The sequence below is a fragment of the Caloenas nicobarica genome, chromosome 10 (genome assembly GCF_036013445.1).
Source record: "Caloenas nicobarica isolate bCalNic1 chromosome 10, bCalNic1.hap1, whole genome shotgun sequence".
In the NCBI taxonomy this organism is placed as follows: domain Eukaryota; kingdom Metazoa; phylum Chordata; class Aves; order Columbiformes; family Columbidae; genus Caloenas; species Caloenas nicobarica.
In genome coordinates, this window is record NC_088254.1 from 20,477,401 (window position 1) to 20,490,646 (window position 13,246).

Consider the following 13,246-nt stretch of genomic DNA (forward strand, 5'->3'; position numbering starts at 1 on the left):
CCCATTTAGAGAACAAGCTGTGAAAGTGGCTTTTGTGCCAGTGCTGAATTGCAAGGTGTAAAACATGAGGCATCGTTGTGCAAGACGCTGCGTGCAGCAGCTTCCACTTGGCAGTTTTAACATCAGCGTGAGAAACCGGCGTATGCTGCGGAATGGAAACACTGACTTTGTGCTCAAAGTCTTCCAGAGAAATAAGCGCTACCACAGGCTTCCTCTGTGACCCCGGGATAATCGCTTCATTTAGGTTTCCATAGCGTGTTCTGGTTGAAGGTAATGCCACAAGCTCTGGGCTGTGCTGGAGGGTTTGCATGGCACGGAGCTGAGCGTGTAAACCCTTCTCTTCCCTTTCATCTGATAGCTCAGATACAGCACGTACAAAGAGGCTCGCGTGGCTTTTTAACATGGAGCATGAGTAGAGCAAGCTGCTATCTGCTCTAAATATCTTCCCTGCTTCAGATCCTCATTAGCTAAAGGTGGCCGGCAACCTTTATGGTCACTCACTCAGGACAGATCTGCCTCCCTGGAGCAGCATGAAGAGTATCGTGTGTGATCAGATCATGTTAGTTTAACTGCACTTGTCCCACAGAAGTGGCTTTTGATGGGACACAGAAGCCAACAAAAAAAATTGAAGGCTTTTTTAGGTTGGCAAGAACTCTGTTTGCAGCTTAGCCACTGACAGCCTTTGGACGGTTCTGGTAGTTCATTTGCATCTCTATTTCTTCTGCTGTAAAACAGAGAGATTTAAACTCGCCACATCTCACAGCTGTTGGAAGGTTTAATACAGGATGATGATGCTTTGAGATCCACAGATGAATGGCATTGTTTTCATGCAGGATATTATTACATTTCATTATTATCCCATATCTTTGTATAACTAGGCTATATTCTTCATTCTCTTAATCTCTGTTATCCAAGTCTCTTTTATTCAGAACTGAAAAATGTCTCATAGCACCCACTGTTACTGCTTTATAGGGAAGCACATAGTATTTCCTATTATTTCTACTGTTATGCAGCAAGTTAGTTATCAGACATTTTTTTTCCCCCCTCAATATGTACATTAACAAATGTTGAAGAGGAGCATGAGAGCCCCAAGGTTTCAATAGTTACCATTTTCATCAGGTCATAAAAATCGTGCAGTGAAAAATTGTGAGGGAAGTGTTTTGATCAAGGCTCTGTCTGCGTGAATCCCATTGCCAGTCAAGTATCTGTTTGCTCAGCTCGTAACATTGTGGGGTGTTGATTTTGCTTTGGTGTTAAGTAAAAAGAAGCAGAGAGGTTTTTGTAGTGTTATGAACTTCTCTGTTCTCTGTTTTCCTGCTAAAACACTCTCTCACTGGATTCCCAATGATACTGTGATTGTCAGGGACCACAGTCCATGTATGTCAGCTTGACTTCGTTAGGTTCAATCAGCAGAGTTAGAGCCCTCCCCGTGAGATTCTTAGTTTAATTGGCAGGTAAACAAAAGGAAGCTAAATCTTAAATGTTCCTGGATAAGAGCTGATAAAACTACATGCCTTTTGGAAGGAAACAATCCAAATAACTGGATAAGTCAGCTTGAATAAACTCGAAATAAATGCTTGAATCACAGGGAAGAGGTCTGTTTTCCATGTGAACTTCGCTGCTGTAAAAATGACTCAGCTTTGCTGTTGTCACACCCTGAGTGAAGATGAGAGCAGTCTTTAAACATCAGCTCATTGCCAGAAGGATCTGGTTTAAAAAAAAAAAAAAAAAGGAAAAAATACCCAAAAAACCAGACTCAAAATCTTGACCTTGATTCTTCCAGTAGCTGTTTATTTTTAACATGGTTGCTTATTTAATGCTTCCTCTTTGAATTCATTTTTGCAGGCTGGGCCAAATTCAGGAAGATTTGTCCCAGTTTGTCTGCAGAGCTCAGGTCCCTCAGAAGTGATAGTCACACACCCTGATAATTTTTTTCAGTGCAATCTCACGGCAGCTGCAGACAAGCTGCCTGACTGCTTTCCTCATATTTTGTAAGGTCCATGAATCTAAGCCTGCTTGTGTAAGTGCCGTGATGCATTTTGCACTGGGAGGAAGCAAAAAAAAAGGATTGTGCGGAGCCTGCAATGTGCATGGCAGCCAGCTGGATGTTGGAAAGTCTCTGCTCTTGGCCAGAAGAGATCAAGCACCAATCCTTTCAGAATGAGCCCAGAACTTCAAAAGGGTTTGTCCCATCTGTGCTATCTCTGGGTGAAAACACTGCACAACTGATTTCCCGGTAGGAAATGCTACCAGCTGTGCACAAAATGTGGTTGGAGAGCCCGGTTTAGCTGCCACACCTTCCAGGCATTCATCACCTTGTGCGTTGTGCTGGCCTTTCTGAGACAAGAGGAGTTACATCTCACTTTTCGAAAACCTCTTTCTCCTTTTTTGTTTGTCTCTGGCATAAATTTATCTCCACAGCAAACCACTGTCTTACTAAAGAGAGGAAGTGCTCCGTTTTTACAGGAACAGGTAACAAATGCGAAAAAAAGCCCAGTGCATTTTCCCTAGGAAATGTTTTGCCGGTAGTTTTATACATGAGCATACAAATGTATATGTATGTGATCCTCCTCTGATTTCTTTATCCACTGCCTGGCAAATCGTAGTTACATCATCATCAGTAAAGAAATCTGCAGCAGTTCCACTCAAGATTCACAGCATATTATTGATGGAGGAATTAGATCATTGGCCTCAAAGTATCCTGTCTACGGCAAGAGCGAGGTTCTGGTGGGTCATGTCGCATCAGTTAGGAGGAATGTACAACAGCCTTTTTTAATCATCTTACCAAAAGGACTCAAATCTAAGCCAATATGTTTTGTATCTGTAGTTCATCATTCACCCAAGAACAGCAGGGTTTCTTGCTTCTGCGCAATTTCCAGTCCCTTGCCTGCCTCAGTGCATCCTCTGACATCACGGCAGTAGAAGATTTCCATTTAGTTTTCAGTACTCACATTGAGAAATTCTTTCCTTGGCAGGAGAGGGGAGTGTGCAGAGGTTTTCCGCGCCCTTCTGAAGAGCAATAAGCTGCACAGAGTCAGGCCGTGCCCAGGAGCTGCCCGGCTCTGAACACCGTCCCTGTCTCGTCTGAGCACAGAGCTCCCCAGCCTTGAGCTGATAGCTGGGCTCTGCAGGATCAGCATCGCAGACCTTTGGCATCCAAGAAATGGGCTTTTCTGGGAACATAGTGGAGACGATTAAGTATGAGTCGGGGAGGAAATACCCTCTCTTCGTGGCATTGCTGTCAGATTTTCTTTCGCTTAATTACATTTTCACTGCAGATTGCTTAGCCAAGTAAATCCCTAAGGTAACTCCACTGAGGTCACGAGCACCAACATGAATTTGCTCCACTGTCCCTGTGTCAGACCAAGGGGCTTGGCTGATCCTTCAGTTTGAGCAGTCAGGCAGAAGACTTCATCCCTGGAGGTATTTAAAAGACATTTAGTTGTGGCAATTAGGGACATGGTTTAGAGGTGGACTTGGCAGTGTGAGGTTTACGGTTGGACTCAGTGATCTTAAAGGTCCTTTCCAACTTTAATGATTCTGTGATAAAAGACACCGTCAGTCCCAGGCTCTGGGTGAGGAGGAGGACTGAGTGCCAGGAGATTCAAAAAGCTGCTTAGCAGATGTGGACCCCTGCCCTACATCATTCATAGCCGGTTTTGGATTCCACGATCTGGTTTTAGAAAACGCTATCTGAATTCTGCAGATATCTTTCTATCACATTAAATCCCCGAGGCCATGGGTCTGCATTTTTGAGGTAAATGATACACAGCAATCTAAATGCAAAATAGAGATGAGTATCGTCCTGAAATGGGAAGCAGCAGAGAGGTCCTGCTTGCACCCGCTGAAAGCAAGCTGTAGATCTTAGTATTACTACCTTGGTCAGTGTACTCAAGTATTTTTTTGTACTGGAATAAGAGCCTGGGCCCAGTGTTTGAGCATCATCTTGAAACAGAGCAGGAACTGAGGGAGGGGATAAGCACCATCAGTTCTTTTTCTGTTTTGTTTTGGGTTTGGGTTTTTTTTGCAGCTTTGTTGGGAGCAGTTTATTTAAGCAGGAAGAGAAAAGAGGGAGTTGGAGTCTGTAGTGCATTTTTACTGGCTCCCCAGGGAGAAGGGGAAGTGTTGCTGCCCCATTATACACACTGGCAAACAGAGTCTGTGTAGCCTGAAACAGTGACCAATATCACACGGCGGATCTGGGGCTCGGGAGTCTGAATTCAGGATCTGAACCACAAGCACCTGCTTTTTACTGTGAGGTGGAAACCAAACTAGTAAGGCAGCTCTTCAGGCCCTCGTTCCCATCACTGACAGAATTTCAAAGCCCTGTGTGGTTATATGCATCCTCTCCATGACTGTAGGACCTGTTGATAGCCTTTTGCATGGAATATTTGCCCAGATTTTTTGCTATAATTCTCCCTTTTCTTTATTCTGTTTGTTTAGGTAACATATGTGAATAGTTCAAGGAGCTGGATACTCTGGTCATGGATGCGTATCTTAGGAAAGGTGCTATGGAGCATCCCACTTTAGATTAAATGCTAAAAGATGTTTTTTAAAAAGCCTATGTCTTTATACTCTTTATTACCATAAATCAAAACTGCTTGTTGTCCTGTGATGTAAACAGTCTTGGGCTGTTACAGGTGAAGAGAAAATTACAGAGAACAACATACAGAATTTAAAACAAGAGTTTGTATGCAGGAACCTGTCAAATGTACAGAAAATCTAACAGTAAAGCAGAATATTTTTAGTGACAGTGTAAAAGCTTTGCAGTGTAACTCCCATCAGGTGCTGTATATTTTGCAGTAGCAGTAGATACTCTGCTTAATTTGATTTCTTGTTGCTACTGGCTTGCTGTGTTTTTTATGGATGCCTTGTGGCATGACAGTGGATGTAGCTTTAGACAGCTTGTGCTCCCTGCTTTGGTTTCCCCGGTGATACAATGGGCATAATATTTCCATTCATATTTGCAGGGATATCCTGAGGCTTCACTAGTGAATGTTTGAAAAGGAATGTGTCTACACTAAGTACAGCTACTGTCAATTTCTAAAAAGGGCAGCTGTTCTTGCTTACCCTTTATTCTCCTAGAGATCTGAACTGGGTGATCTTCATTCCTCCAACTTCTGAGTCTCACATAGGCATTTGAGATAAGCCTTTGTTTCCCGTTTCTTTTTCTCCCTTCCCAAAATATATTCCCTTTAATTTTAAATTTGGAGTTCAAAATCATAAGTGCTAAATACTGGGAACTGGAAAGCAAATTAAATTTGCTGTTGGGTCCTTGCTGCCTCCTGGTGGAGAATTAACAATCCCTTCATTGAGGCTGTCTTTGGGATGAGTTATGTCAAAAACACTGAGCTTATGAAAACATTTTGGGACTAACATTTTAAAAATGTGTATTTTGGAACACAGATCTCCTTGGAACCTCATTGGCAATGAGGTGATCTTGAAAATTAAGCTTTGGGTTGTTTACTTGCATTGATGACCATTATGTGTTCATGTTTTCTTCTGTGTAAGCTGGAGCCTGAAATAACTAGTTATGCCTTTCACAACAAATTCTGCTTTTTGTCCAAAAGAGGATAAAATGACTTCCCTGTCTTACTGTCAAAAGCAGCAGAATATTATCTAGAAAGAAGGGAACTGCCAAAATCACATCTCTCAGATGCTAAAATATCTTCCTAAATGATACTGAGCAGATTTCTGTTGTTTAGAAATGCTTTACAAGATGGTGTTTGCCTTCCCTTGCCTTTCCCAGATGTTCCTTTGCAAAACCTAAAATCTCCCTGGAATGTTTTGGTTCCTTGTGGTTGGAAAATTTAAGATGGAAGAGCAGTTCCTGGGCGTACATTGTAATAATTATTCCAGTAATAGGCCTCCTCATATGAATTCATTACTAGACTCAGCAGACCTGTGCATCTCTAGAGATGCACAAGTAATGATCCTCGAGCGTTTCACAAGGCTTCCTCTGTACCCCCTGGCCTCTGATGATGTTCAGAGTCCCTTGGAGATCCGAGTAGTGATGCTTGCCATGTCCAAGAGACACACATGGGGTTTGGGCCGCAGAATCTGGATTTGAAATGGTTTTCCATGATCCAGGGAAATTCACTGCGCGTTGTTGGATGAACAAACCATGAGTCAGTCCAGCTCTCGGCTGAGAATGCAACTCGCCTGTCATGGGGCACGATGGAGCTGGTGGATGGGCGGGTGAGAAAGTCCATGTCCCCTGCTTGTGCTCGCCTGTGGTCCTCGTAGTGAGATCATGGAGCAGTTATATGATGGGGGCTGCTGATGTCCAGGCACGATTTCATTTCTGAGTCAGTTTAATTCCTAGAAGCAGATTGGAAAGTGAGCAAAAAGTTTATGGTCCGTGCTCTGATCTGCCACATTCCCAGTGGTGTAACACAGGCTGAGAGCAATTGGGATTTTACTAACGTAGTTTTCTCTTCTTTCTTTGACATATGCAGGCTTTGTGTGTGAACTGGTCAAACCTCAAACTGCCCTGGGTGGATCTGGACTGGCTGATCGATATCTCCTGTCAGATAACTGAGCTTGATCTCTCTGCCAACTGCCTGGTGTCCCTTCCATCTGTGATTCCATGGGGCCTGATCAACCTCAGGAAGCTCAGCCTGGCTGACAATCAGCTGATGGAGTTACCCAGCGTACAGTCATCCGACGAAATCATATGTACAAGGTGTGTGCACTGGATGCCTATGGCAAACTGAACCCATATGGAGAGCAGGTGCAAATGAGTCAGTTGCGCTCGTGCGAAACCACATAAGTGAAGAGCATATGCAGGAGTGTCTTGGTTTATTTTCTGTCTGCTGCAAGATTTGCTCTTTTGCATTCTCGGTGTTTCCAAGTTAGTTTTCAGGACAGTTGTAGGGACTTTTATTCCTGTACTGTCTCACGTTGCTTCTGCTTTTCTCCTGTTCTGGTGAGATGCACTCCTCTAAGTCTAAGCCCTGAGCTACCTCAGATTGACATTTGCTGGCTCATATCAATTATCTGAACTGCTGTCCATCCAGACTACTTCTGTCTGCTCCCTGGAAGGGTTAATTTTCCAGATAGGGTTTTTTGCTTTGCCTTGTGAGAGCACATTTCAGCTGATTTCATTCAGACCTAAAGCTGTCCTGGTAAAATAGATGCCTATGGCAACAGGAGCCTTTGCTAGCAGTTTATTCGTGCCTGACTGAGTATCTTCTGTACCCACAGGTTACTCGAGGTTGATGTATCCAGCAACAGGCTCTCTACTCTCCCTTCTGGATTCCTACATCTTAAAAACCTTAAAAAACTCACTGCTGCTAAAAATTATATGGAGAAGTTATTTGACGAGGAAAACAGTACGTACAGTCCAGTGCTACGCTTACATTTCAGGGCCTGATTTGTAAGGGAGAACCCCAAACGACTTAAAGCCGTTATTAGCTATGGATGCTTAGTGTCTATCTCTCAATCCTTTGTCCAAAGTACATGAAAAGGCCAGATTATTTTTTTATCACTCATTAAATCGTTTGGCCCTTATCTAGCAAGTATCCAGCATCTTGCTGGATCAGACTGCTGTCACACTTACACCAAGTCCACAATGTTTTGTGTTTTGTAGCAACTAATTGGATTGGCTTAAGGAAACTACAGGAGTTTGACGTCTCTGACAACAGGTTGGTGGAACTTCCAACGGTTTTTCTATACTGCTTCAAGTCCCTAAACATACTGAATGTTTCCAGAAATCAGCTGAAAGTGTTTCCAGATCCCTGGGCCTGCCCCTTGGTAAGTCAAACTGCTCTGACAGAGTCAGAGGCTGAAAAAGCTGTTGAAACAATGCAAAAAAAATGTACTGTGATGCTTAGGAAGCTGTCAGATGTTTTAGGTTAAAAGGCTGTTCTGTTTCTGTAGAAATGCCCCTGCCTGGTTTGCTTTATGAGTCTCAGATAAGGTCTTTTTGAGGTTCTGCCTTGTTGTGTTGATGGCATTGGTGGAAAACTTCTACAAACATGTCTTTCATGGATGTGTTCCATCAAAGCCCATTGCATCCTGGGTTGCATCAAAAGCAGCATGATCAGCAGGTCGAGAGAGGTGATTCTGCCCCTCTGCTCCGCTCTGGTGAGACCCCACCTGCAGTGCTGTGTCCAGCTCTGGGGTACCCAGCGTAAAAAGGACGTGGACCTGCTCAAATGGATCTGGAGGAGGGCTGTGAGGGTGAGCAGAGGGCTGGAGCACCTCCTGTATGAGGACAGCCTGAGAGAGTTGGGGTTTTTCACCCTAGAGAAGGTTCCAGGGAGATCTTATAGCAGCATCCAGTACCTAAAGGGGACCTACAGGAAACGTGGGGAGGGACTCTATATCAGGGAGTGTAGGGGTAGGTTGAGGGGTAATGGTTTTAAACTGAGAGAGGGTAGCTTTGGATTAGATATTAGGAAGAAATTTTTCACCACAAGGGTGGTGAGGCACTGACACAGGCCGCCTGGAGAAGCTGTGGATGCCCCATCCCTGGAAGTGTCAAGGCCAGGTTGGACAGGGCTTTGAGCAACCTGGTCTAGTGGAAGGTGTCCCTGCCCATTGCAGGGGGTTGGAACTAGATGATCGTTAAGGTCCCTTCCAGCTGAAACCATTCCATGATTCTGTTAATTTTCTTGATAGTTCATATGAGCGCAGAAGTATTGTTGGGATCATTTTACAGAACACTCAGCCTTCATTCAAAGTTAACTTTGCCCAACCCCCTGGCTAACTAGGGCATTTATATCACCCATCACTGTCGCTTTATTCCTCATTAAAACAAGGGTAGCAGAACAGTGTATTTTGGTGAAGTGTTTGTTTTAATGGTTTAAAAGCAAATGGGGATGATTTTCAAAATAACTTTTGAAATACATTTTGCCCACCAAAGAATTTGCCTATCAAGTGTGTCTCCTCAGCAAATCTTCCTCAGCATGCACAATAATTAATCTAGATCAAAATATCTAAAGAGATCACCTGGAATACATTTATTAATTGCTTGAGCATGTGACAGCTGATCTACCTCATTATTTAAAGAGGTGATTACTACTCTGTGTGGGGGTTTTTTTGTTGTTTTATGTTTTCCAGAAATGTTGCAAAGCATCTAGGAACAAACTGGAATTCCTACCTGATGCATTGACTATTTTCTGGAAAAATCACCTCAGAGAAGTGGATTTTTCTGAGAACTCACTAAAAGAAGTTCCACCAGGACTATTCCAGCTTGAAGTAAGTCTCATTTTTTGTTCCTTCACAGTACTTCCCTTAATACCTACTCAGATCTCGAAGCCGTAGCAGTGGCTGCCTGATTAAGGCAGGAGACTACCTGTTTAGAGCTGATGAACACAGCAATCGCACAGAGCCTCTGAGCAGCCCGTAACCCCCTGAGTAATTACATTTTGCCCTCGCCCGGTGTGATACGGTATCTAGTTTTTGACACAGGTCTTCTGAGAACTCTTTGGATGTCTGTGGTTTTCAGATTTTGGGAATGCTGTTTAAAAGACAACCACTGCATTGTAGCTGCAAGCTCCAGCCATTGAAATATAGATGTACTCAAGTGTGCTCACAAATAGTTTGTGTTTTTTCTTAATCTGGCACACCAGTCTTGTGCTATTAAGGATTAGGGGTTTTGTGCTGAAAATAGCATGTTCGAATGCCCTAAACAATTCTAGTTGGCATCTTTCTTGTCTTTAAACTTGTGCAGATTAAATAATTCTTGCCAGTGGACATCAGAGATCCACAGTTTTACTTCAAAATTCTTCAGAATTTGTGGCTTTAGGTGGTTTCAACATGAAATGAAGCAGAACTTGGGGGTTTCCTCTGAGCTTCTCTTCCAGGTTGTGAAAGTCAAGGTCATGGAGATAGAAACAGAGGTAAATCTTTGTGCAGAAGTTTCACCATTTTCACGCTGGCCTCTCTGGGAAGGATGCTGAAGAGATGGTTCACATCCATGTCCAGTTTGGACCTCGCAGGTCTGCTGCAAAGGTGCCTCTTGCATCCTGCCTGGAAGAGGATTGCTGAGGGTTGTTTGCTCCCTCAGTTGTTTTTAATGATCCCTGCAGATTTCACTTTGCTTCCTGGTAGCCATTTGTTTTCAATTGGCATTTCTCCTGAAACAAAATGAATCCTATGGACTATTGTCTCCGAAACTTTTTTGTTTTTCCTGAACATGTTAAAAATAAGCCCAGTGGGTGGGAGCTACCATGACAGATATTACACACTAGATGGTGCTTCAAGGGCACATTTCTTTAGGTGCCGCTGCTCAGAGGCTGCAAAGGGATGTGAAGGCATCAGAGGAGACCTCAGCATAGGTGATGATCTGTCTTAAAAGTCAACGAGCTTTGGCTGCCTTAAATAATGCCAGTTCTTATCCATGTCTTTTTAGCCTTACCTTCATAAAAGAAATAAATAGCAAGTATTTTCAGTCCCCTGAGGGCTAGAGTGTGGTGAGCAACTAGAAGGTGAAAGCCCATGCCTAGATCAGGCCTGGCTTGGGCTGCTCCTTGGTTGTGGAGTTTGTGTCAGGGTTGGTGGCTGCAGCCACACTCCAGCCCTCCCCACGAGTAGAAGTGGAAGGAGAAGAAATGGGCAATTAACGTCTGTGTACACATAATCGCTGAGCAGCAGTGAAGTGTCTTCTCCCTGGGAAAAGCTGAAAGCAGGAGAGCACTGTGGCTTGAAAATATCTCTGACCTAGGCTGGTTGGGTCATATAGTTTGTCACTGGCCTTTGCTTGGTTTGGGGGAGGGTCTTAAGACCAGGACCATCTCACAGTCACTGATGTGATACAGAAACTAGAAATGTGGTGCCAAGGGAAGCAGAGGCTTTCTCAGCTTTCCTGTCTGTTGCCCTCTAAAGGAAACAACTGTTAATGCTCCAAGCCATGTCTTAGTACTCTAGACTAGTTTGCTTCTCTTGAGACCTGACCCTCTCTGGGTGGAAGTATCAGGTAAGACTGGTCAGCTTTTCCACATCGTGAATTGACCCAGGCAGCCTAATCTGGCTGCTGTGGTTTCTTCTAATCTAGCGCACTGGAGCCCTTTTTGCGTGCTGCGGCCGTAAGTTTGAAGGAAGTTGTCTGGTACCGCCACTGTCTCACTTCTGGAAGCACCCACCATCTTCCTGAAAGGCAGCAAAAATGAAGAAGAGATGAGACAGAAAAGGCAATTGCAAAACAAGGACTAGTGATCTCCAGAATTACAGTCCTGAAGAGCCACAACCAGTTGAAAGTCACTGATTGTCCCCCTGCGGAGCAGGCACAGAAGTGTCGCATATGATCTCGCCAGGCTCTCAGCTCTCCTGGAGAGTGGCCTTTGTCAGCGTTTGTAGGGAACATGTAACATGGGTATGGTTGACTGAAAATGAAGCACCCCGGCTAGACCACACAGAACAAAGTCAGTGCTAATTCTGGAATGTGTAGCCTCCCTTTCCTCCCACCCCCTGCTGAGGGATATTTCGGGGGAGAAGTCTGAAGCATTGTCATGGAACAGGCCCCTGCTGATACTTGGAGAGAGCTCGACAGCAGGCGCCGAGGCAGGACGGGGTCTTCCTTCCAGCGGGAGGTTCAAGCCAGTGGAAGACTAATGATGATAAAAGCATTGGCTGTCAAGGCGCGATTGGCAGGGAGGGTTTTATAGTTCGCAGGGTTTTCCAGCCTTTTCCTCTAGTGGTTCACTCTGTGTATCTGCAGTTTTACATTTTACCTTCCCCAAGTCCCACCAGGGCCCAGCGCCGCTTCTCCCTTATCACTAGAGGGAGCATTTTGCGTGATAATTGCCATTCCAGCAACTTCTGGTTGTCCGTGGCTTATGTCACATGGATACTTGATATTTTTCCAGTCTGAGAAAAGGGGAGGAAGGCCAACAGACCGGCTTCCTGAGACGTTGTTAATCCTGCATAATGAAAAGGGGCATAAACCTTTTATATTATGTGGAGCACATAAAACATTTAACACACTTGAAGCTGAAGTCTCTGCTGGTAAAACATGATTTCCATGGGATGTATTTCATGAATGCCGCTGTACTCGTGGCACGAGATAATTCAGCTCATGTTCTGCTAATGGAGTTTTCATGGAGGGGACTTGCTCATAAACTCTACATAGGAAACTGTTTTTTCAGTGACAAATTGGATTTTCAATCAAATGAAAATGATCGTTTGAACCTCAACATTAAAATTAAAGGGCAGATAGAAGAGCATAAGCTTTACAAATCTGAATGGGAACTGCATTTTTTTCTTTAATATTTCAGTTAAATTTAAAGGAGAGCTTGTGTATTTAATGTTGTTAATGGTATTTGCATCTGGGTCCTATCTATATAGTGTCAACTGTACAAATCAGCTGCACTTCTTGTTTTTAAAATTCTGTCGCTGGTCTGAGGAAAGAAAAATAAGGAACTTGTATGAGTCTTGAAAATTTAATATAAATAATTTCCAATTTAATAGATGTGTAATAACACAGCAATTACAAATTTTCCTTTTGTGAAATAGGTCACATTTTGCGTGTTGATCTTATGCATATACAATAGGTGCAAGCATCTGACACAAGCTTGCACATACATATATATATATATAAAAAACTTCTCATCCGTACGTGGCATACTGTGTAGGTAAATCATACTGTTCTTTTCCATTTGGAAAGGTTTCCTCACTGAAGGTAAAATGTCCTCTTAAATGAGTTGTTTCCAATTGAATCTGTCAGCAAGTAGACTAATAATCTCCCAGAACTAATAGTGGTTGTTGCTTCGTGCAGAAAATATTCTTGCTGGAGACGAGAAGGAAATGTTTGCATGCTAGGCAGCACGGACAGGATATTCTGATGAATAAGATGTACTTTCTTCATGTTTCTGTTATTTAATAGACATGCTAAAAAACCTCTTTCTGAGTGTTTGATGGACTCTGTCTTCTAACTCTAGGCTATTCCTCTTTTAGGCTTTGGTGTCCCTGAAGCTGCTGGGAAATCAGTTAGTTATGTTGCCTTCACAAGATAAGTGGAATTGTAAACAACTTAAATCACTGGATCTCTCAAAAAACCAACTTGGGAAGTAAGTGTTTCTTTCAAATTTTGTCTGAGAAAACAAAAGCCGAAGATATAATAGCAAATCCAATCCCTTGTGTAATACAAAGAGTGTCAGTAGTGAATTAATTACCTGCATAGAAGGCATTGATGTCCACATACCGTGTTTCTAAGTATATTGTGTGTCTGTGACAGTGATGAATTATCCTTTACTGATTCTTTGGGCATTTAGCACACTATATCATTTATTAAATGGGTAGA

At 43.3% G+C, this 13,246-nt stretch overlaps 1 protein-coding gene across 1 annotated transcript in view; it reads left to right on the top strand.

Moving 5' to 3' along the window:
* LRRK1 (leucine rich repeat kinase 1) overlaps positions 1-13,246 on the top strand; it is a 75,239-nt gene that overhangs the window by 22,365 nt on the left and 39,628 nt on the right. Inside the window, exons 6-10 of the mRNA XM_065641455.1 lie at positions 6,459-6,685; positions 7,207-7,334; positions 7,592-7,755; positions 9,067-9,204; positions 12,901-13,013. Of these exons, the coding sequence (XP_065497527.1) occupies positions 6,459-6,685; positions 7,207-7,334; positions 7,592-7,755; positions 9,067-9,204; positions 12,901-13,013 (770 nt within the window). The remainder of the gene's footprint in view (positions 1-6,458; positions 6,686-7,206; positions 7,335-7,591; positions 7,756-9,066; positions 9,205-12,900; positions 13,014-13,246) is intronic.